The sequence below is a fragment of the Ranitomeya variabilis genome, chromosome 2 (assembly GCF_051348905.1).
Source record: "Ranitomeya variabilis isolate aRanVar5 chromosome 2, aRanVar5.hap1, whole genome shotgun sequence".
In the NCBI taxonomy this organism is placed as follows: domain Eukaryota; kingdom Metazoa; phylum Chordata; class Amphibia; order Anura; family Dendrobatidae; genus Ranitomeya; species Ranitomeya variabilis.
This window is the reverse complement of record NC_135233.1, coordinates 218,507,413-218,532,040: the sequence shown is the minus strand read 5'-3', so window position 1 is coordinate 218,532,040 and position 24,628 is coordinate 218,507,413. Positions and strand designations below refer to the sequence as shown.

At 46.8% G+C, this 24,628-nt stretch overlaps 1 protein-coding gene across 5 annotated transcripts in view; it reads left to right on the top strand.

Moving 5' to 3' along the window:
* The window catches only part of L1CAM (L1 cell adhesion molecule), a 224,327-nt gene that overhangs the window by 154,209 nt on the left and 45,490 nt on the right, over positions 1–24,628 (top strand). For 3 of the 5 annotated variants that reach the window (XM_077283640.1, XM_077283637.1, XM_077283638.1), the window contains exons 2-3: positions 1,264–1,392; positions 24,309–24,323. In XM_077283640.1, coding sequence (XP_077139755.1) covers positions 1,308–1,392; positions 24,309–24,323 — 100 coding nt within the window. In that variant the 5' untranslated portion in view covers positions 1,264–1,307. The remainder of the gene's footprint in view (positions 1–1,263; positions 1,393–24,308; positions 24,324–24,628) is intronic. The other 2 variants (XM_077283642.1, XM_077283639.1) reach the window with 1 other exon arrangement.

Sequence of the window (24,628 nt, the reverse complement as noted above, 5' to 3'; positions counted from 1 at the left end):
TGACCCAGCCAGAGCCCTGACCTAAACCCAATTGAGCATCTCTGAGAGACCTAAAAATGGCGTCCACCAACGTTCACCATCCAACCTGATGGAACTGGAGAGGATCTGCAAGAAAGAATGGCAGGGGATCCCCAAATCCAGGTGTGAAAAACTTGTTGCATCATTCCCAAAAAAACTCATGGCTGTACTAGCTCAAAAGGTTCTTCTACTCAATACTGAGCAAAGGGGCTGAATACTTATGACCATGTGAAATTTCAGTTTTTCTTTTTTATTACATTTTACAAATTGTCTACATTTCTGTTTTTTTCAGTGAAGATGGGGTGTAGAGTGTACATTAATGAGAAAAAAAAAGAACTTTTTTGAATTTACCAAATGGCTGCAATGAAACAAAGATTGATAAATTTAAAAGGGTCTGAATACTTTCCGCACCCACTGTATATGTATGGATGGATGGATGGATGGATAGATAGATAGATAGATAGATAGATAGATAGATAGATAGATAGATAGATAGATAGATGATAGATAATAGATAGATGTTAGATAATAGATAGATAGATAGATAGATAGATAGATAGATAGATAGATAGATAGATAGCACAATGTGTCACATAACTCTACTGAACCACAAATGTGTTTATGTAACAAGTCTTTGGCTACAGACATACAGTATCCCTTGTGCTTTTATTGCAACTGCAGCATCATGTAGCATTGGGCTCATATGACCATACTGTGTACCATGATGCCCACTGAATACTATGGGCCCAGAATTGCAGATTTCTCCTGATAGGTAACATGGTGAATTGCCATAAGGCAGCACAGTCTTTGGTGGTCAGTACTGACTGGTGGGGACACTATGCAGAGATATGCAGAGTCTATACATATAGCGTTTAAAGGAAATATAACAATAATACATATAATAATAATAATAATAATACAATAGTAAATGTAATAATAACGACTCATGAGCTGGGAGCTGTGACGGCTGCACCATCTCCATATACATACATACATATATATATATATATATATATATATATATATATATATATATATATATATATATAGTATTCTGCCAGTGCTGCACACAGCAGGGAATCCCATCATCTCTGGAGAATGACTACCATTTCCATTGCTTTGGACGCTATGAAGGAGTTAATGCCTCCACCTCTCCTGCCTCCTCCTCTTCCTCAGCCTCCCTGATCCGCGCTGTGCTGTATCCGCTGTGATTGCTCTCACTCACCTCCTCTCTCTCCCTGACAGGTGGACGCGTGTAAATAAATCACCCGGGACGAGGAGCCCCCGCCATGTCACCCGCAGCTCGTGTTCTGGGGACTCTCCTGGTGACCCTGCTCTGCAGCCGCAGTCGAGCGCTGGACTTACCGAAAGACTGTGAGTACCCGCCGTCCCTGGCACTGCCCCGTCCTGTCAGGTCAGCACCGCGGAAAGGGGCAGCCACAGCCTCAGCAACTTTGCAACAGGCACAACAGCCTCAGCACTGTGGCCAGGGGCAGCTACAACCTCAGCACCATGGCCAGGGGCAGCTACAGCCTCAGCACCATGGCCAGGGGCAGCTACAGCCTCAGCACTGTGGCCAGGGGCAGCCACAGCCTCAGCACCATGGCCAGGGGCAGCCACAGCCTCAGCACCATGGCCAGGGGCAGCCACAGCCTCAGCAACATTGCCACGGGCACCACAGCCTCAGCAACGTGGCAAGGGGCAGCCACAGCCTCAGTAACACGGTCAGGGGAAGCTACAGCCTCAGCACCGTGGTCACAGGCAGCCACAGCCTCAGCACCATGGCCAGGGGCAGCCACAGCCTCAGCACCACAGCCAGGGGCAGCCACAGCTTCAGTAACACTGTCAGGGGCAGCTACCGCCTCAGCACCATGGCCAGGGGCAGCCACAGCCTCAGCACTGAGGCCAGGGGCAGCAACAGCATCAGCATGGTGGCCAGGGGCAGCTACAACCTCAGCACCATGGCCACGGGCAGCCACAACCTCAGCACCACAGCCAGGGGCAGATGCAGGCTCAGCAACATGGCCATGAGCAGCCACAACCTCAGCACCGTGGCTAGGGGCAGCCTCAGCACCGCAGCCAGGGGAATCCATCACCGCAGCACCATGGCCAGGAGCACCACAGCCTCAGCAATGTGGGTAGCCACAGCCTCAGCAATGTGGCCAGGGGTAGCCACAGCCTCAGCAACATAGCCACGGGCACCACAGCCTCAGCATTGTGGCCATGGGCACCACAGCCTCAGCACCACGTCCAGGGGCAGCCACAGCCTCAGCACCACGGCCAGGGGCAGCCACAGCCTCAGCACCATGGCTAGGGGCAGCCACAGCCTCAGCGCCACAGCCAGGGGCATGCACAGCCTCAGTACCACGGACAGGGGCAGCCACAGCCTCAGCACCGCAGCCAGGAGCAGCCACAGCCTCAGGACCATGGCCAGGGGCAGCCACAGCCTCAGCACCGCAGCCAGGGGCACCACAGCCTCAGCATTGTGGCCAGGGGCAGCGACAGCCTCAACAACATTGCCACGGGTACCACAGCTTCAGCAACACGGCCAGGGGCAGCCACAGCCTCAGCACCATGAACAGGGGCAGCCACAGCCTCAGCACCATGGCCCGGGGCAGCCACAGCCTCAGTACCATGGCCAGGGGCAGCCACAGCCTCAGTACCATGGCCAGGGGCAGCCACAGCCTCAGGACCACGGCCAAGGGCAGCCACAGCCTCAGGCCCATGGCCAGGGGCAGCCACAGCCTCAGCACCACAACCAGGGGCAGCCACAGGCTCAGCACCATGGCCAAGGGCAGCCACAGCCTCAGGCCCATGGCCAGGGGCAGCCACAGCCTCAGCACCATATCCAGGGGCAGCCACAGGCTCAGCACCATGGCCAGAGGCACAACAGCCTCAGCATTGTGGCCAGGGGCAGCGACAGCCTCAGCAACATTGCCATGGGTACCACAGCTTCAGCAACGCGGCCAGGGGCAGCCACAGCCTCAGCACCATGGCCCGGGGCAGCCACAGCCTCAGTACCATGGCCAGGGGCAGCCGCAGCCTCAGCACCATGGCCAGTTGCAGGCACAGCCTTATTATCACGGCCAGGGGCAGCCACAGCCTCAGTACCATGGCCAGAGGCAGCCACAGCCTCAGCACCGTGGCCAGGGGCAGCCACAGCCTCAGCACCGTGGCCAGGGGCAGCCACAGCCTCAGCACCATGGCCAGGGGCAGCTACAACCTCAGCACCATGGCCAGGGGCAGCTACAGCCTCAGCACCATGGCCATTGGCAGCCACAACCTCAACACCACATCCAGGGGCAGCCACAGCCTCAGCAACATGGCCAGGGGCAGCCACAACCGCAGCACCGCGGCTAGGAGCAGCCACAGCCTCTGCACCGCAGCCAGTGGAAACCATCACCGCAGAACCATGGCCAGGGGCACCACAGCCTCAGCATTGTGGCCAGTGGCAACCACAGCCTGAGCAACATGGCCACGGGCACCACAGCCTCAGCAACGAGGCCATGGGAAGCCACAGCCTCAGCAACATTGCCACGGGTACCACAGCCTCAGCATTGTGGCCACGGGCACCACAGCCTCAGCACCACGGCCAAGTGCAGCCATAGGCTCAGCACCACGACCAGGGGCAGCCACGGCCTCAGCACCATGGCCAGGGGCAGCCACAACCTCAGCACCGCGGCCAGGGGCAGCCACAGCCTCAGCACCATGGCCAGGGGAAACTATCACCTCAACATAATGGCCAGGGGAACCACAGCCTCTGCAACGAGGCCAGGGGAAGCCACAGCCTGACCAACATTGCCACGGACACCACAGCCTCAGCATTGTGGCGACAGGCACCACAGCCTCAGCACCACAGCCAGGGGCAGCCACAGCCTCAGCACCACGGCCAGGGGCAGCCACAGCCTCAGCACCACGGCCAGGGGCAGCCACAGCCTCAGTACCATGGCCAGGGGCAGCCACAGCCTCAGCACCATGGCCAGGGGCAGCCACAGACTCAGTACCATGGCCAAGGGCAGCCACAGCCTCAGCACCATGGCCAGGGGCACCACAGCCTCAGCACTGCAGCCAGGGGAAGCCACAGCCTCAGCAACATTGCCACAGGTACCACAGCCTCAGCACCACGGACAGGGGCAGCCACAGCTTCAGTAACACTGTCAGGGGCAGCTACCGCCTCAGCACCATGGCCAGGGGCAGCCACAGCCTCAGCACCGAGGCCAGGGGCAGCAACAGCATCAGCATGGTGGCCAGGGGCAGCTACAGCCTCAGCACCATGGCCATGGGCAGCCACAACCTCAGCACCACAGCCAGGGGCAGATGCAGGCTCAGCAACATGGCCATGGGCAGCCACAACCTCAGCACCGCGGCTAGGGGCAGCCACAGCCTCAGCACCACAGCCAGGGGAATCCATCACCGCAGCACCATGGCCAGGGGCACCACAGCCTCAGCAATGTGGGTAGCCACAGCCTCAGCAACGTGGCAAGGGGTAGCCACAGCCTCAGCAACATTGCCACGGGCACCACTGCCTCAGAATTATGGCCATGGGCACCACAGCCTCAGCACCACATCCAGGGGCAGCCACAGCCTCAGCACCATGGCCAGGGGCAGCCACAGCCTCAGCACCATGGCCAGAGGCAGCCGCAGCCTCAGCACCACGGCCAGGGGCATGCACAGCCTCAGTACCACGGACAGGGGCAGCCACAGCCTCAGCACCGCAGCCAGGAGCAGCCACAGCCTCAGGACCATGGCCAGGGGTAGCCACAGCCTCAGCACCGCAGCCAGGGGCAGCCACAGCCTCAGCACCAAGGCCAGGGGCAGTCACAGCCTCAGTACCACATCCAGGGGCAGCCATAGCCTCAGCACCATGGCCAGGGGCACCACAGCCTCAGCATTGTGGCCAGGGGCAGCGACAGCCTCAGCAACATTGCCACGGGTACCACAGCTTCAGCAACGCGGCCAGGGGCAGCCACAGCCTCAGCACCTTGACCAGGGGCAGCCACAGCCTCAGCACCATGGCCCGGGGCAGCCACAGCCTCAGTACCATGGCCAGGGGCAGCCACAACCTCAGTACCATGGCCAGGGGCAGCCACAGCCTCAGCACCGCGGCCAAGGGCAGCCACATCCTCAGGACCATTGCCAGGGGCAGCCACAGCCTCAGCACCACAGCCCGGGGCAACCACAGCCTCAGCACCACGGCCAGGGGCAGCCACAGCCTCAGCACCACATCCAGGGGCAGCCACAGCCTCAGCACCATGGCCAGAGGCACCACAGCCTCAGCATTGTGGCCAGGGGCAGCGACAGCCTCAGCAACATTGCCACGGGTACCACAGCTTCAGCAGCGCGGCCAGGGGCAGCCACAGCCTCAGCACTATGACCAGGGGCAGCCACAGCCTCAGCACCATGGCCCGGGGCAGCCACAGCCTCAGTACCATGGCCAGGGGCAGCCGCAGCCTCAGCACCACAGCCAGTTGCAGGCACAGCCTTAGTATCACGGCCAGGGGCAGCCACAGCCTCAGCACCATGGCTCGGGGCAGCCACAGCCTCAGTACCATGGCCAGGGGCAGCTGCAGCCTCAGCACCACAGCCAGTTGCAGGCACAGCCTTAGTATCACAGCCAGGGGCAGCCACAGCCTCAGTACCATGGCCAGAGGCAGGCACAGCCTCAGTAACATGGTCAGGGGCAGCTATAGCCTCAGCACCGTGGCCAGGGGCAGCCACAGCCTCAGCACCATGGCCAGGGGCAGCCACAGCCTCAGCACCATGGCCAGGGGCAGCTACAACCTCAGCACCATGGTCAGGGGCAGCTAGAGCCTCAGCACTGCGGCCATTGGCAGCCACAACCTCAGCACCACATCCAGGGGCAGCCACAGCCTCTGCACCGCAGCCAGGGGAAGCCATCACCGCAGAACCATGGCCAGGGGCACCACAGCCTCAGCATTGTGGCCAGGGGCAACCACAGCCTCAGCAACATGGCCACGGGCACCACAGCCTCAGCATTGTGGCCACAGGCACCACAGCCTCAGCACCACGGCCAGGTGCAGCCATAGCCTCAGCACCACGGCCAGGGGCAGCCACGGCCTCAGCACCGTGGCCAGGGGCAGCCACAGCCTCAGCACCACGGCCAGGGGCAGCCACAGCCTCAGCACCATGGCCAGGGGAAACTATCACCTCAGCATAATGGCCAGGGGCACCACAGCCTCTGCAACGAGGCCAGGGGAAGACACAGCCTGAGCAACATTGCCACGGACACCACAGCCTCAGCATTGTGGCGACAGGCACCACAGCCTCAGCACCACAGCCAGGGGCAGCCACAGCCTCAGCACCACGGCCAGGGGCAGCCACAGCCTCAGCACCATGGCCAGGGGCAGCCACAGACTCAGCACCGCGGCCAGGGGCAGCCACATCCTCAGTACCATGGCCAAGGGCAGCCACAGCCTCAGCACCATGGCCAGGGGCACCACAGCCTCAGCACCATGGCCAGGGGCAGCCACAGACTCAGCACCGCGGCCAGGGGCAGCCACATCCTCAGTACCATGGCCAAGGGCAGCCACAGCCTCAGCACCATGGCCACGGGCACCACAGCCTCAGCACCGCAGCCAGGGGAAGCCACAGACTCAGCACCATGGCCAGGGGCACCACAGCCTCAGCACCACAGCCAGGGGCAGCCACAGACTCAGCACCATGGCCAGGGGCAGCCACAGCCTCAGCACCACGGCCAGGGGCAGCCACAGCCTCAGTACCATGGCCAGGGGCAGCCACAGCCTCAGCACCATGGCCAGGGGCAGCCACAGACTCAGCACCGCGGCCAGGGGTAGCCACATCCTCAGTACCATGGCCAAGGGCAGCCACAGCCTCAGCACCATGGCCAGGGGCACCACAGCCTCAGCACCGCAGCCAGGGGAAGCCACAGCCTCAGCAACATTGCCACAGGTACCACAGCCTCAGCATCGCGGCCAGGGGCAGCCACAGCCTCAGTACCATGGCCAGGGGCAGCCACAGCCTCAGCACCATGGCCAGGGGCAGCCACAGCCTGAACACCACACCAGCACTTGTGATAAATGGCAGCAGCAGGTGCCACACTTGTCATTAGGTTCTCACAGTCCATAGGGAGAAACTCATTCAGTCAGAACAGCAGCTCCGAGACTGTCTGTGCCTGCAATGTATATAGGAATGGAGCAGAGCTGGAAAGGCTGGGTGGATTTAAAGTTTAAAGCAGCCTTAAGCAAGAATAAGTAATCACCAACGTATATTATCTATCTATCTATCTATCTATCTATCTATCTATCTATCTATCATCTATCTATCATCTATCTATCTGTTGTCTATATATTATCTATCATCTATCTATCTATTTATCTATATATTATCTATCTTTCTATTATCTATCTATCTATCTATCATCTATCTATCTGTCTTATTATCTATATATTATCTATCTATCTATCTATCTATCTATCTATCATCTATCTATTGTCTATATATTATCTATCTATCTATTTATCTATCTATTATCTATCTATCTATCTATCATCTATCTATCTATCTATCATCTATCTATCATCTATCTATCTATTATCTATAAATTACTGTATCTATCTATCTATCTATCTATCTATCTATCTATCTATTTTCTATGCAAATTGCCTCTTCTGAGAAAAAGAGGACTTAACTCTATAGCGCCACCTGTTGGAAGTAGCGATCCTACAAGTCACAATCAACCCTTTAACGAGTCGTGCAACATGACTTAGGATAAAAGCCAAATCAGTATCTCAATTCGCAGACACGGTGTTTCGGGCTGTTGGCCCTCGTCAGTGCGAAGCATGAGAACTGATTTGGCTAGGTGAGAGGCTGTGGCCAGGGGCTCCACAGCCTCAGAAACAAGGCCAGGGGAAGCCACAGCCTCAGCAACATTGCCACGGGCACCACAGCCTCTCACCTAGCCAAATCAGTTCTCATGCTTCGCACTGACGAGGGCCAACAGCCCGAAACACCGTGTCTGCGAATTGAGATACTGATTTGGCTTTTATCCTAAGTCATGTTGCACGACTCGTTAAAGGGTTGATTGTGACTTGCAGGATCGCTACTTCCAACAGGTGACGCTATAGAGTTTAAGTCCTCTTTTTCTCTGAAGAGGCAATTTGCATATTTAATTTCCCAGAGGAGCATTGCACGGCGAATAAGCCTCCTTACCTTGACAAGCCAGCTGGTATGTCATTCTCCATAAGGAGAAAAGTTACCCCTTATATATTATCTATTTATCTATCTATTATATATCTTTCTATTATCTATCTATCTATCTATCTATCTATCTATCTATCTATCTATCTATCTATCTATTATATATCTATCTATTATCTATCTATCTATTATCTATCTGTCTATTATCTGTTTATCTATTTATCATCTATCTATCTATTATCTATCTATCTATCTATCTATCATCTATCTATTATCTATATATTTATTATCTATCTTTCTATTATCTATCTATTATCTATCTATTATCTATCTATCTATATATTATCTATCTATTACACTGGTCAACAGCATTTTTGGTGCCAAAGATATTTCATCGAATTTGGGGTATTTTTGGGGTGCTGATTCTGAATATGCTATCAGTTTTGCCAGATTGGCTCAAGTTTTTGAGATTTTTGGTATCTTATTTATAGCACTTGTTGGTAAATGCGACGCATCATCTCATTAATTTCTTTGGATTAGTACTTGAACTGAGCAGTTCTCAATATAGTTTTGTGTTAATTAGTGTTCTAAAAGTTTGTTCATAGCTTGATTTTTGCACTAACTTTATGTTGTTGTCTGTTTTCCAGTGAAAAGCATGAACTCATCAAGAAGAAGTTGTCTTAACGATCCAGACTCATTCTGTTACATTTGTGGTGAATACACACTGCCAAAACATAGAAGAAACATAACACACTTCGTAAAAAAAGTGTATTTTGCCTATTTTGGGGTTATGCTTGGGGACCAAGACAAGTTTTGGGCACCACACATAGTGTGCAAAGCATGTATCGAATTATTACGAAAATGGAGCAAAGGACAAAGAAAAAGCTTCAAATTTGGTGTTCCAATGGTGTGGAGAGAGCCAAAAAATCATCATGATGACTGTTATTTCTGTGCAGTGCAAGTGCAAGGATTCAATAAGCATAAGAAACGAAAATGGGAGTAACATGGAATCTGCAAGAAGGCCTGTCCCTCATTGTGAAGATGTGCCTGTACCTGTGTTTACCATAAATAACAGTCATCATGATGATTTTTTGGCTCTCTCCACACCATTGGAACACCAAATTTGAAGCTTTTTCTTTGTCCTTTGCTCCATTTTCGTAATAATTCGATACATGCTTTGCACACTATGTGTGGTGCCCAAAACTTGTCTTGGTCCCCAAGCATAACCCCAAAATAGGCAAAATACACTTTTTTTTACGAAGTCTGTTATGTTTCTTCTATGTTTTGGCAGTGTGTATTCACCACAAATGTAACAGAATGAGTCTGGATCGTTAAGACAACTTCTTCTTGATGAGTTCATGCTTTTCACTGGAAAACAGACAACAACATAAAGTTAGTGCAAAAATCAAGCTATGAACAAACTTTTAGAACACTAATTAACACAAAACTATATTGAGAACTGCTCAGTTCAAGTACTAATCCAAAGAAATTAATGAGATGATGCGTCGCATTTACCAACAAGTGCTATAAATAAGATACCAAAAATCTCAAAAACTTGAGCCAATCTGGCAAAACTGATGACATATTCAGAATCAGCACCCCAAAAATACCCCAAATTCGATGAAATATCTTTGGCACCAAAAATGCTGTTGACCAGTGTTATCTATCTATCTATCTATCTATCTATCTATCTATCTATCTATCTATCTATCTATCTATCTATCTATCTATCTATCTATCTATCTATCTATCTATCTATCTTTCTGTCAATTATCTATCATCTATTATCTATCTATTATCTATCATCTATTATCAATCTATATCTATCTGTCTATTATTTATCTATCATCTATCTATCTATCTATTATCTATCTATCTATCTATCTATCTATCTATCTATCTATCTATCTATCTATCTATGTATTCCTATCAGTAGAGTCACACGTGGTCTGCAGTTCTCGTTCTCCCCTGTATCTCCCACATGTGGTTATTACATGATGCTCTGTTTTCCCCATCGGTTTTGTCTTTTGCTGAGGTCTCACATATTATTAATATTATGTAGCAGAACATTATTTCCTTCGTGCCTTGGATGGCTGGTGACGTTTGCAGTTTTTGTGCCTTTTTCACCTTTGGCTTTAATGAGGAGAAACATCATACAGGCGTCTTTGTGTGCAGTAATGTGCATCTCTCCATGGAGTTTTCTCCAGGGACATTTGTGAGGCACAAGATCCGCACATACTCGTCACATGTCGGATGTCTGGACCAGTCTCCATGGATAGACATGCTCGGGTCACCACCGTGACTCCCAGCCATTCATGTGTTAACCCTGCCTTTCTTGGCCCTGGTAATCTCAATCATTCCTTTGAAGCACAGCCTTAATGGACACCGCTGAGAAATCACACAGTGACATATGTTGGCCACTGGTCTTGTAGTGGCTTTAGTTGCCATTAGTCCTGGAGATTTGAGGGGACAAATGTGTGCTATTCTCTCCGCCAGTTATCATTTACCACCCACCACGGCCATGATGGACTTCAGTTGGGCTAACAATCTGCATTAAGTGTCTAAATAGTCAAGAATGAGTGCTGTGAACAAGTGCAGCCCTTCTGCCCACCAGGACCCATGTCCATCTATTGCCTCTTTCAATTAAATCCCTGGTGACAGGAGTTGTCCAAAAATGTTGTGACTTCTTAAATGATGAATATGCGGTGCTGAATTTGCAATTTGTCGCAAGTACGCGTCATGGCTTGTTTTACATAGGACTGCAAGAAACTCACATCATCAGTCAAAAAGTGTAGAAAATCTGTTAGACATGAGTCCACCACGACCGGACTTTCGAATACATAATTAATGTGTCGAGATAATAGTCGCGGGGATCTCACAAAGTGTTCTGCATGTGGTGCCTGGGGTTTTGCATAGGACTGCATGTTATTAAAGCAACAGTAATGCAGTCCTAGAAAAATAACCAGCGTCTCTGGCGCCGTGTGATCGCGGCAGCTCCACAGTTTACAATCTGTCAAGCACATTAGTAATAACCATAAAGTAAGACATCAGACGACGGGAGCCTGAAATGTGGAGATTACGAGACGTCTGCGGGATGAAAGGACGGACAAGGGGGCGGCTAAATCCACTCTTTGAAAATCTTATTAGGGGCTTGCAATCTTTTTCTTTTCTTATTTTGTTCTCTAGCACAAAAGATGCGGCATGTTCCTGGTGGTCCACAAATTGTCCCAATTGGTTTCCCATAGGGTTGGAATAGAAAAGATCCAAGGTGACTTTGAAAGCGGAGATTATCAAGCGTGAAGACACCGGCGCGTGTAGATGTAGCAGAGTGCTAGGTGTGCATGAAGTCCCATGTAAAATCAGAAAAGTCACATTCTTCCATAGTCATATATGGTTCATGTCGGTAATCTGTGGCCTCCAACTCTGAGCCCTGGAATCTTCCACCTACTTACTGGCATGCTCAGCGCCTCTTCTGTCGACATCCGCGGTCTGGAGCAACATTGTTGTTCTGGAATCACGTACACATGGGTCTAATAATCAGAAGAGACTGCCGATCAGTGGTTGTTTAATCCTGTGTCTGGACAGGTCCACAAAACGATCCTTTTGTGCACATAGAATATCAGTCCTCTCGGCAGCACATGTGCTGCCGAGAACGATGACTGATGATTTTTTTAGGCAAGGTTAAACATCATTTCATCAGACGAGTGAGCATTTTGATTATTCCTTGGCTGATTGGCAGCCTGATTACACTGCCCAATTATATGGAAACCGCTATTAGGATCGCTTACGATGTGATGATGTCATTGATTATTTGCAGTCCTATGTAAAATGACCCATAACGCATTTATTATGACACAATTGATTGAGCCAAATGGCAAACTCAACTCCATAAATATGACATAGTCTTTACTACAACCTTGATCACCAGGAACTGAGGCATAGTGGATGCAGAAGAAAGAGTTGGGCATGGGCCCTGGTGGGCAGAGGGACAAATGATGCAGGAGGAGGCGAAGAAGTAGTCTTCAATATGTTCATAGCAAATGCTTATCCAGGTTATTAAACCAACCGATATGTATCAGGGCTGACGTGGTTGATAAGTGGTCCATGATCTTCAATGCCCAGGACTCAGGCCAATCTCAGTGCATTCTCCGGGTTCTCAGTTCAAACCAAACCAGGGTGATCAACATGGGTTTGTTGTCATCTACCAAAGGGTTTCCTAAGAATGCTTCACTTAAAGGGAATCTGTCAGCACAGAACAACTGTTCAAACCAAGCATGGTGCACCCTCGGTGTTGCCAAAGTGCACCCTCGGTGTGGCCAAAGTGCACCCTCGGTGTGGCCAAAGTGCACCCTCGGTGTGGCCAAAGTGCACCCTCGGTGTGGCCAAAGTGTACCCTCGATGTGGCCAAAGTGTACCTTCGGTGTGGACAAAGTGCACCCTCGGTGTGGCCAAAGTGTACCCTCGATGTGGCCAAAGTGCACCCTCGGTGTGGCCAATGTGCACCCTCAGTGTGGCCAAAGTGCACCCTCGGTGTGGCCAAAGTGCACCCTCGGTGTGGCCAAAGTGCACCCTCAATGTGGCCAAAGTGCACCCTCGGTGTGGACAAACAGTTCACTGCACCTTCCCACCTTCTTGTTTTTCATGCATCTCCCCTTTCTATGGCTCCTGAAAAGCCAAAGCTGTCAATCAAAGAAGACACCGAAGGAGATAGATACAAAACAAATAGGTGGTACGGTGCACTGAGCTGCTCGGCCACGTCATGGGTGCACCGAGCACCTGTGCTATGTTCGAACAGTCATTTTGTGACGACAGACACCAGGATTAGGAGAATAAGCTTACTTTTCTCCAAAAGAAAGGGTCATGTGTGGTATTTCAGCTCTGCTCTGTTGAGGTACCTACAGTACCGGACCCAACCTCTGGTCTGGTGTGGCCATGTTTTTGAAGGAAAGTGGCCATGATTTCCTAAGCGTAGACAACTTCGTTGTAACGTTTGTCTCATTAGCACAACTCCAGTCATTATGCCGCCTATGGACATAATTTTTATAAATGGGGTCTCCTTCTACACAGAATAGAGAGCCCCACTATTCTTTCCTTGCCCAGTATCTTTTACCTTACCATTACTTTGGTCCATTAGAAGGCTTTATTCCTGGGCGAGGGAGGCAATGTCAGTAGATGTCATGGAGCCTCACTGGGTGAGCGTTCTGCAGCAGATACACAGACGCAGGGACCGGAACAGACATTTCATCTCTTATTAAATCTCCACTTCAACCTCCAGTGAGAAATCTTATAAGTGCTGATGGCAACATCTTCAATAAATCCTAAGTGACAAGCCCGAGGCGGAGAGGCTTAATTTTTCCGAGAAGCCAGGGTAATGGTGACACCTCATGCTTCTGACAACATCTTAACCTGACTCTTTTACCCGTCACCTCACCAGGTCAGGGCTGTTTTTCTGCTGTAGGATGGTATTATGCCACTTTGTGTTATATGGACCAGCCCTTCACAAATAATGACTTACAAATCGTTTAAAAATGGCAGTCTATGTGCACAGAACGAACTATTACTGATTGTTTTGTGCTCATGTGGAGGGTAGACTTCCTGTCTAATGAGGCTACTGAGTGACTGCCAATCGGCAGTCATTCAGTGGCACCATCGGCTAGTGTAAATGAGCCTTTACCCTCGAGACCCTGACTGACTACCCAAGGGCAACATAAAATGCTTATGGATCACCACCATGGCTCTTATATGGTATATCTGGGCCTCTGCCAGGGCTCTCCTTGATACTTCAGGTCAGCTGAAGTCAGCTGATACTGATGTTTTTGTGCCCCATATCTTTGATAGTCCAACATTCCGACCGATCACATGTAGGCCATAATGTTTAGCTTTGGAAAACCTTAAGAAACCAAATTATGGATGTAGTTAATTGGATTAACCCCAAAGCTAACTCCATATCAAACTTGAGTCCCACCACAATAACATTGAGAGAAGCTAAAATATTAGTGGTGTTCATGTTGGCCAAAGGTGGTGGCATGATTGAGGTGTGCCTTGGCTAAAACCTCCAACAAATTGGGTTGGTATGACTTCTGTCTGTGGTCCTGGCAAGAGAGCTTTAATAAGACATTCTTTATGAGGGCAGATAGAGTCACTTTGGCCTCCATTCCGACAACATCCATCTTTTTTAGGTGGCACAAAAGCATGATAAGCCTTGCGTTTATGTCCACCTAAAAATATGGACACAGCTGGACAGGAGGTCAAATGAAGTCCATTGTTACTCCGACTGCTACATTATAGTGAATGACTCTATTGGGGGGGATCCATCTGAAACCCTTTTTGGGGGGGCTTTAGATAGAAACTCCAATGCATATGGCCAACGTTGAGCAGAGTATAAATGTGAACTGAGCGTTAAGGAAGTATTTCCATCTGAAGTATTTATGGCAAAGTCACAAGATCTAGCATAAATATCAAGGAGCTGAGGGTCTCGCCTCTGATACTTTCACCTAGGACTCAATCAGGATCTCTGGCAGCTGTAGCTGTAGGAACATTAATTAAGAAAAATCATCTACTCATGCTATGAATTTGATAGGGAAAGCAAGGAATGTGGCAAAGCATTTCCTACAAGGACTTCTTTCTCCCAATGGGTAGATAAGTCCCCCAAAATATCATCCATTTATGGCATATCCTAATTTTATATATCTGTCACCATCTAATATGGTGGGCTATCGCTCTCTTTCCTCTATATCCATGAAGCACAATTAGATTCCTACTAAATTGAATCATTTGCATTCGTGTGTCGCCTCCGTCTTTACATTTTTTTCTTAAGTGCTGTACCCTATATTCTGCCAAGGTCATAAAAACGCGTCGAGGACGCCACCACCATTATTTCCAAGAGCTCCGACTTGCCCTAGTTTTAGCTGGAAGCAAGCTGATTGGAGACAGTGAGTAATTCCCGAGACTTGCCAGTTGTGAGCTCCCCGCGCCGTCTACAATCCTCCTGTTATGTCTCGCTAATTGTTTTGCTACATGAAGAGCGCGCGCAGCTTTAAGGTTCGGTCTTTCGGGTACAGGAAAAAGTAAGAAACTACTAAGAATGTATATTCTAGGGATTTTAAAGCCACGACTGTTATTAGAGTCTTTATATAACATTGTATTCATTACTGTGAAAAAGTATCTGCTCCCCTCTCACCCCCGCCTTTAGATGACCCTTTTAGTTTTTACTCAAGTGTTAATATAAAATCCAAACACTGTATGATTATGAATGCTTTTTTAACACATTTATCCAACAAAGATATCAAGTTAAATAAGTGTTATGTAAATTTAAAGGGTTTTTTTTTGCTGGATTTTGTAATATAAACTGAGGACCACATCCAATTGCTGCTGCTCCACTAATTCTGGAACACTTTTTCTTTCTCTTCTGTTCCCATCCATTTCAAAGTTATAAGCCCCAGTAATAATTATGCAAATTTTCCCTCCAGCTACTTGCTTGTGTACCAAAAGTTTTCTCTGTGGGCGTGGCTGTGTTCTGATTGGCTAGCATCATAGGAGAAAGAGAAAACGCCCCCAATAGAAGTCCTGTGGTGTAGGACTAGTTGTTTGAAGGGAAAAAATTGCACCATTGTAGGTTCATAACTTTGGAACGGAGGGGCACAGAAGAAAAAGGAAAACTGTTCCAGAATCAGTGGAACAGCGACAATTGGATTTTTTTCACCACTTAAATAAAATAGAACCTAGACATGTGTTTGGTGCCTGTGAACCCGGAGAATCATAAAGGCAGGTCAGTTTTAGAATTTAGTGAACATGGTAAAAAAAAAACAATTGTGGAATTCGATTTTTTTTTTCCGTTCTTTGATACACTGTATGGTAAAATCAATGGTGTTGATCAAAAGTACAACTCATCCCGCAGAAAAACAAACCCTCACATGGCCATGTTGATGGAAAAATAAAACGTTATGGCTCTGGGAAGAAGGGGAGCGAAAAACAAACGCAAAAATGGGAAAACCCCAAGGTCGAGAAAGGGTTAAATGAAAAATCCACGGTAAGGTGCTCTTTAAATGGGCTTGAGACAGCTGGAGGAGTCGCAGATTGTAAAGCACTGCTGTATAGCATGATATTTTACCATATAACACCATCAGAAGTAAGGCGATAAGCAGGGTTGGCATCAGTGAACGCAGGCAAATTTCAGAGTTCACTGTGCCTGAAGGCCAACTTAGCCCAGATTTCCATTAGCGACATCCGCGGGACATGTACGATGGATATGTGCACTTCATATCAATAGTCATATTAAGTGCCCCCTCCAGAATGGTAATGAGAAAACTTCTACAACCCTACTATCAACCCAAAAATTAAGTGCCCCCTCCAGAATGGTAATGAGAAAACTTCTACAACCCTACTATCAACCCAAAAATTAAAAAGTTGTAGCTCTTGGAACACAAGGAGGAAATATTGAAGTGAAGCTAAAGATCTAGCCAATGAACTAGGAACTGTAAGCTACCTAAGATATACTGTACAAGCTATACCGGCGTACATTGCCCGAACCCCCAAAATCCAGACTAAATATCTATGCTTCAGCCTGTGAGCTGCATCGATTATCATCTGAGGAAGCTTCACTGTGATATCATGTTGTGTAGTCATTTGGCTAAACCTCGGAATATGCATTCATGGCCAAGTCTGAAAAACCTGGCAATGATCCATTGGGCCAAATGACAGAATTGGCCCATGTTGATGGAATTACTTCTACGTAAAATTACCAGCGGCAAATTACTACAATGCATCAAAATCCAATGACTTTGATTTTCATTGAGATGAACTTCAAGAAGGACACAGTTTGGAGCCAGATCTGTAATCCTCTTGGAATAAATCTGGTAAAACATATGGGATCGTTATTAGCCATTTGGCTACGGATTTAAGGTTTTTAGGATGCTACATGTGTGAAGTGTAAATCTGGAGAGTATGATTAGATGGGTGAGAAATCATTTTTTACTTGACCCAATTTTATTGAAAAGATTCCTCAAGGGCATGTACATAACTCCCAGTAAGTAGAAGACAAGATATGAATTAGATGAATTAGTCTTCTGTAATTTGGTCCAAAAAGTGGGAGCTTGGAGACCATGGCTATGTTTTGTTTGTGGGGAGTCAGGGTTAGAATACAATTCGATCTTGTGTACGAAAATTTTAGTCTTTGGTCCAATTTGATTGAAAAGGTTCCTCAGGGGCAGGTATATAACTCAGTTATTTGAACACAAGATATGGATAAGATACTTTTTTGTTCCATTTAATCCAGCAGGTGGGGTCTTGGAGACCGTGGCTATGTTGTGAGGAGGTCATGTCGAGGGATGTCCATGGAATGTTATTAGACATTTGTCATTGAATTTATGTGTTTTATGATGCTACATGTGTGGAGTGTAGATCTAGAGAATATGGTTACATGGGTGTGAATGCATTATCACTTGGCCCAATTTCATTGAAAAGGTTCCTCAGGGGCAGAAAACTAAACTATCAGTTACTAGGATGCAAGATATGGATACAATACCATCTTTTTCCATTCGGTCCAAGAGGTTAGCTTTTGGAAACCATTGCTATATTTCTGAGGAGTTCACGTTGAGGGATCTCCATGGATTGTTATTAGCAATTTGGCACCAGATATAAGATTTTTAGGATGTGTGGACCATAGAACTGGAGAGGTGGTGAGCAGGAAAATGTAAATTTCATTGAAAAAGTTCCTCAGGGGCCGGTACATAAAAATCTCAATTATTTGAGCACAACACATGGATGAGATACGGTCTTCTTCCATTTGGTCTAAGATGTTGGTTTTTGGAAACCATTGCTATGTTTGTGAGGAGTTCATGTTGAGGGACGTCCATGGATTGTTATTAGCCATTTGGCATTAGATTTAAGTTTTTTTTAGGATGTGTGGAGTGCAGAACTAAAGTGTACAATTAGATTGGTGGGAAAGCATTAGTTTGTGACCAAATTTAATTGAAAAGGTTCCTCAGGGAAAGTGACATAATCTGAGCTACTAAAACACAAGACATGGATAAGATACTATCTTCTCTCATTTGGTCCAAGATGTGAAATCTTGGTTATGGTGTGTAGGAAAATGTTAGTCTTTGACTCAATTCAATTCAAAAGGTTTCTCAGGGGCAGGCACATAACTCTAATTTACTAGAATACAAGGTATGGATATGATACTGTTTTCTCTCATTAGATCCAAGCGGTGGGATCTTGAAGACCATGGCTGTGTATGTGAGGAGTTCATGTTAAGGGATGTTAGTCTTTGACTCAATTTAATTGAAAAGGTTCCTCAGGGGCAGGCACATAACTCTAATTTACTAGAATACAAGGTATGGATATGACACTGTCTTTTCCCATTAGATCCAAGCGGTGGGATCTTGAAGACCATGGCTGTGTATGTGAGGAGTTCATGTTAAGGGAAGTTAGTCTTTGACTCAATTTAATTGAAAAGGTTCCTCAGGGGCAGGCACATAACTCTGATTTACTAGAATACAAGGTATGGATATGACACGGTCTTCTCCCATTAGATCCAAGCGGTGGGATCTAGGAGACCATGGCTGTGCATGTGAGGAGTTCATGTTGAGGATGAAGATATCCAAGTAGAAGACATGTAAAGTGTCTGAGCAGCCACACATCACAGCCATGATATATTGTTGAGCAGGGCACTCTACTTCCCTGGACATGAACTTCTATAACGAGACCTCTGTTTGGAGCACAATTATCAAATTTCTATAATCCTCCTTTAGATCACTGAAGATTTCCATCAGTATTGCCATAGTATTGTCATAGAAACCCTAATTATTGAATTAAAATCTTCCGAAAATAATTCTGCTTCTCTCCGAGCTTTATGTTACACGCCGATGAGCGAGTTAATAATATGGCTGCCAATAATAAGCTGCCAATCCCTCCTAGGCATTATGGCTTTGGGTTTGGATTTACTAATCTCGTTCCTCTGCATTACTACTAAAGATCGGTATAAATCACCGGATATTCGGTATCTGCCTGACAATGGGATCCATAACCTAGCCTTGCACTAATGCTGGTTAAGGTGGTCCCCCCTAGAGAGGATCAGGTCACTGTATCATATATCCTTTGTCCTAAAGCTGCCTGGACATTCTTCATGTAAGGCGGTAGAACTGGCTGTGCATCCTCCATACAAGCAGATCCGTCTTATTATATTCTTATTATTACTTGTTACTTCTTATTTATTCCGGTACTGAATTACCATATATTATATTCAGCGGTACGCAGCATGATTAGGCAAGATGTACATTATAATTAATTTGATTATAATTATTTAAAGGTGAAACGCGTTGTAATAACCTTTATAATGTGTCTGCATGGAAGGTGCTTGTATTTGTCAGCATTATAGATAGCCATAATTACACATCAGGTCACAGAAACTGCTGGTTAAAAAAAAATAGTTACTCATTATAGACCCACCTTATGATTTCTTAAAGGGGTGTTCCAGCTTTTATTTACAAGTAAACTAATATATACAGAACAGACCAAAAGTTTGGACACACCTTCTCATTTAAAGATTTTTCTGTATTTTCATGACTATGAAAATTGTAAATTCACATCGAAGGCATCAAAACTATGAATTAACACATGTGGAATTATATACTTAACAAAAAAGTGTGAAACAGCTGAAAATATGTCTTATATTCTAGGTTCTTCAAAGTAGCCACCTTTTGCTTTGATGACTGCTTTGCACACACTTGGCATTCTCTTGATGAGCTTCAAGAGGTAGTCACTGGGAATGGTTTTAACTTCGCCGGTGTGTCCTGTCAGGTTTAATATGGGTGTGTCCAAACTTTTGGTCTGTACTGTATATATTAGTTTACTTGTAAATAAAATCTGAAATACCCCTTTAAGAAATCATAAGGTGGGTCTATAATGAGTAATTTAATTTCAAATAGGGAACCATGTAGCAACTAATCCCAATACAGCGTCCATTTTTCTAAGATCAAAAGTGTCCAGTTTTCCTCTTATTTTGTTTCCGCTGTTCCCCGGGCCCTGAGCATTCTGCTTTTTGTTTTTTTTAAATCCGCCATACGGTTCCAGAGATATAGGCTTTTTTATTTGTTATTAGTTTTTATGGTCTTTCCAAAGGGGCGTGACTCACAGAGAAATAATGCAAAGCAGTGTAAAGACACGCCCCCGAGGATCATGCAAGCATTAAATGAGCACTAAATAAAAAGGCTTATATCTTTGGAACCGTATGGTGGATTTATGAAAAAAACCAACAACAGAATACTCAGGGAAGAGGCGGGAATAAAATAAGAACAAAAACTGGACACTTCTTTTTAAAGAACACAACTTTGTAATTGAGTTTTTTTTCCTTTTTTTTTAATTTTTCTCTTTACGTCGCCATGCTAGGGCTTATTTTTATTTGCAGGGTGAGTTGTAGTTTTAAATAACAACATTCAGTTTACTGTACAATGTACTGGTAAATGGGGAAAACATTTCCAAGTGCGGCGAAATGGTGTAAAAAATTGAATTTTTTTTTGTTTAGTTTTTACAGCATCAATTCTGCAGTAAAAATGACTTTGTGATGTGATTCACCCGGTCAGTATAATTATGCAGATACCAAACCTGTATAGTTTTTGTTACATTTTAGCTGTTAAAAAAAATTCTGAACTTTGTTAAAAACGTATTTGGTTTGTGCCGCCATTTTCTTAAACCCATAACAGCGGAGGGACGATAGGTGCTGGAACAGGCGCCCCATTCAGCCAGAGATTAACAGTGGCTGTTAAATGTGAGCAATCAGAGCAATTAGCATCTTCCTTAAATGTGGGGTTTTTTTGGCCTCTTCCTTTAATATGATGAATTAAAACCAACATTTAGGATTAATATAGATAGTAATACTCATCCCATAAAAGATAACGTGTCCTATATCTGTGTGATTGATTGAAAAGAGTTACAAACTCTCCCGTCAGATCATCAGAATGAGCTCACTGATGGATTCTCAGTTAACTCATTCTACAGCCAGCAATAGACAGTGCAAAACAAAGGCTATGGCAGGCAAATAGTGCAAAATGTTGAATGAAACCCAATTGCAAAGTGATGTGCCTGTTAAAGAGACTAAACGCAATAGCAGAACTATGAGTACAGCTCTGAAGAGGCACAAAGTAACGGAGCCTTTTATTATAGGGTTATGTCGAATCACATTGTCTCTTCCCCATTTTACTGGAGTAATTAATGTTATCTAAGGATTGGCAGCCCATACAGTAATAAATGATAGCCTCTCTGCCTGATAACAATGGCATCATTAGCGAGCATAATACACGTCTCTTTCATCTAAGTCTTCCTTTTCCCTCCCTGCTCATTTGCAATTTACAACTCTAAGTCATTCCTTTTATGTTTAATACTGGAATATAAAAAAAAGAGATAATGCACTTGATGAATGGCTAATTAGCACCAACCAAATATGTGCAGCCACAGGGCGCGCTGTCTGCATGGATCAGCGGTGATCCCATACTTTTCAGGAATATGCTGGAATGCCTTTTTTTCAGTGGAAGCTGTATGCAGAGAGCGCCCCTAGTGGGGGAATGCAGAATTTCAACTTGATGAGAAGCAACTTAGCTCTTTACTTATTTCCTTCCTGATATATAGCGCCATCATTTTTTTGTAGCGCTGTACAGGTATTATTATCTCTGTCCCCATTGGGGCTCACAATCTAGATTCCCTATCACTATGTCTATGGAGTGTGGGAGGAAACCAGAGAACCCGGAGGAAACCCAGGCAAACATGGGGAGAACATACACACACCTTGCAGATGTTGTCCTTGGTGGGTTGAGAACCCAGGATTTCATTGCTGCAAACAACACCATGCTGACCACACTGCCCAATAACTGAGCAACAGTGCTACCCATTAAACCACTGTGCGGCCCAACAGTGCTGACCACTGAACATCTGTGCAGCCCAACAACTGAGCAACAGTGATGCCCACTGAGCCACCACGCTGACCAACAACTGAGCAGCAGTGCTAACCACTAAGCCACCGCGCTGTCCAACAACTAAGCAGCAGCAGTGCTTACCATTAAACCACTGTGCTACCCAACTGTGCAGCAGTGCTAACCACTAAGCCACTGTGCAATCCAACAACTGAGCAACATTGCCTACCCACTGAGCCACCATGCTGCAGAACTAATGAGCGACACTGCTGCCCACTGAGCCACTGTGCTGCCCAACATCTGAGTAATACTGCTGCCCACTGAGCCACTGTGCTGCCAACAACTGAGCAACGGTGCTTGCTACTGTGCTGCCCAACAGTGCTGACCACTGAACAACCATGCTGCCCAACAACTGAGAACAGTGCTAACCACTGAGCCAACATGCTGCCTAACAGTGGTAACCACTGAGCATCCTTGCTGACCAACAACTGAGCAACAGTGCTAACCACTGAGCCACCATGCTGCCCAACAACTAAGCAACAGTGCTAACCATTAAACCACTGTGCTACCCAACAACTGTGCAACAGTGCTAACCACTGAGCCACTGTGCAATCCAACAACTGAGCAACATTGTCTACCCACTGAGCCACTGTGCTGCAGAACTAATGAGCAACACTGCTGGCCACTAAGCCACTGTGCTGCCCAACATCTGAGTAACACTGCTGCCCACTGAGCCACTGTGCTGCCAACAACTGAGCAACGGTGCTTATACCATTAAACCACTGTGCTGCCCAACAGTGCTGACCACTAAACAACCATGCTACCCAACAACTGAGAACAGTGCTAACTACTGAGCCAGTGTGCTGCCTAACAGTGCTAACCACAGAGCATCCTTGCTGACCAACAACTGAGCAACACTGCTAACCATTTAACCACTGTGCTGCTGCCAAATAGTGCTGACGACTGAGCCATCATGTTACCTAACAACTGACCAACAGCACTAACCTAATGAGCCACCGTGCAACCCTAGTGCAAGACCACAAGTAAGGCCAGGGTCACACTTGCGAGTGCAATGCGAGAAACTCGCACAAGTCTCTCGCATCAATACCCAACACTGCCGCTGGCACTCGGGACCGGAGCGTTCAGCTGCATAGAAATACATGTAGCCACACACTCCGTTCCTGAGTGCCGGCTGCATAGGGAATTGATGTGAGAGACTTGTGCGAGTTTCTCGCATTGCACTCGCAAGTGTGACACCGGCCTAACAGTGTGTGTGGTCATCACCCGAAAACTACAGATTCTCACGCCCTCCTAACACAGATCCAAATTCTTCATGTAATTCAATGACATGAATCGATTCCCTCGTCTCTACCAAGACATGTCAGTATTATAATGAGGTGCCAGGAAGATAATGAGGAGTCAGTGATATATTGAATGAGGGGCCCCCCTGTTTTGGGGTCCCTTTTTTATGTGCACCTAACAGTAAAGTAACCCATCATTGTAACCTTTTACTCATGTGCTCATTATACTGTATCTGTCTACTGCTTAGGTAATTATTCTGTATCCATGTACTGCTTAGGTCATTATTCTGTATCCGTGTCCTGCTTAGGTCATTATACTGTATCCGTGTGCTGCTTAGGTCATTATTCTGTATCCATGTACTGCTTAGGTCATTATTCTGTATCCGTGTACTGCTTAGGTCATTATTCTGTATCCGTGTACTGCTTAAGTCATTATTCTGTATCCATGTGCTGCTTAGGTCATTATTCTGTATCCGTGTACTGCTTAGGTCATTATTCTGTATCCGTGTACTGCTTAGGTCATTATTCTGTATCCATGTACTGCTTAGGTCATTATACTGTATCCGTGTACTGCTTAGGTCATTATTCTGTATCCATGTACTGCTTAGGTCATTATACTGTATCCGTGTACTGCTTAGGTCATTATTCTGTATCCATGTACTGCTTAGGTCATTATTCTGTATCCGTGTACTGCTTAGGTCATTATACTGTATCCATGTACTGCTTAGGTCATTATTCTGTATCCGTGTGCTGCTTAGGTCATTATTCTGTATCCGTGTACTGCTTCTATACATGTTCGCTTGTTCCGCTTGCACTAACTGTATCCAGTCTCTGCGATCTCTGGTAACTCTGCTTTCTCTTCCTTTCTTCCTTCCTTCATTTTGCTTGTGCTAAATGGAACCTGCAGATGAATTTCCAGCAAGTAAGTTCCCATTTTCTGCCCACTGAGTAGAAGCTTGTGCGTATGAAATTTACATTGTCGGCTTTAACCCTCTCCCTCCCACCCAACTCATACAGTTCATTATTAGAATTAGAACCTGAGTTTTGTCAGATTCATTAATTTGTACGTGGATGAGCTGCAATACCGGACACAGCCTGTGGACAAGGGAGGCGCTGTTTTTGGAAAATATAAAATAACAGACCCTTTTTCCAAATTTAAGACATTTTAGATAGAGCCTGGGTAATGCATCCTGCCTCCTCATTTGGGGTAACCACGCCCAGAGCATG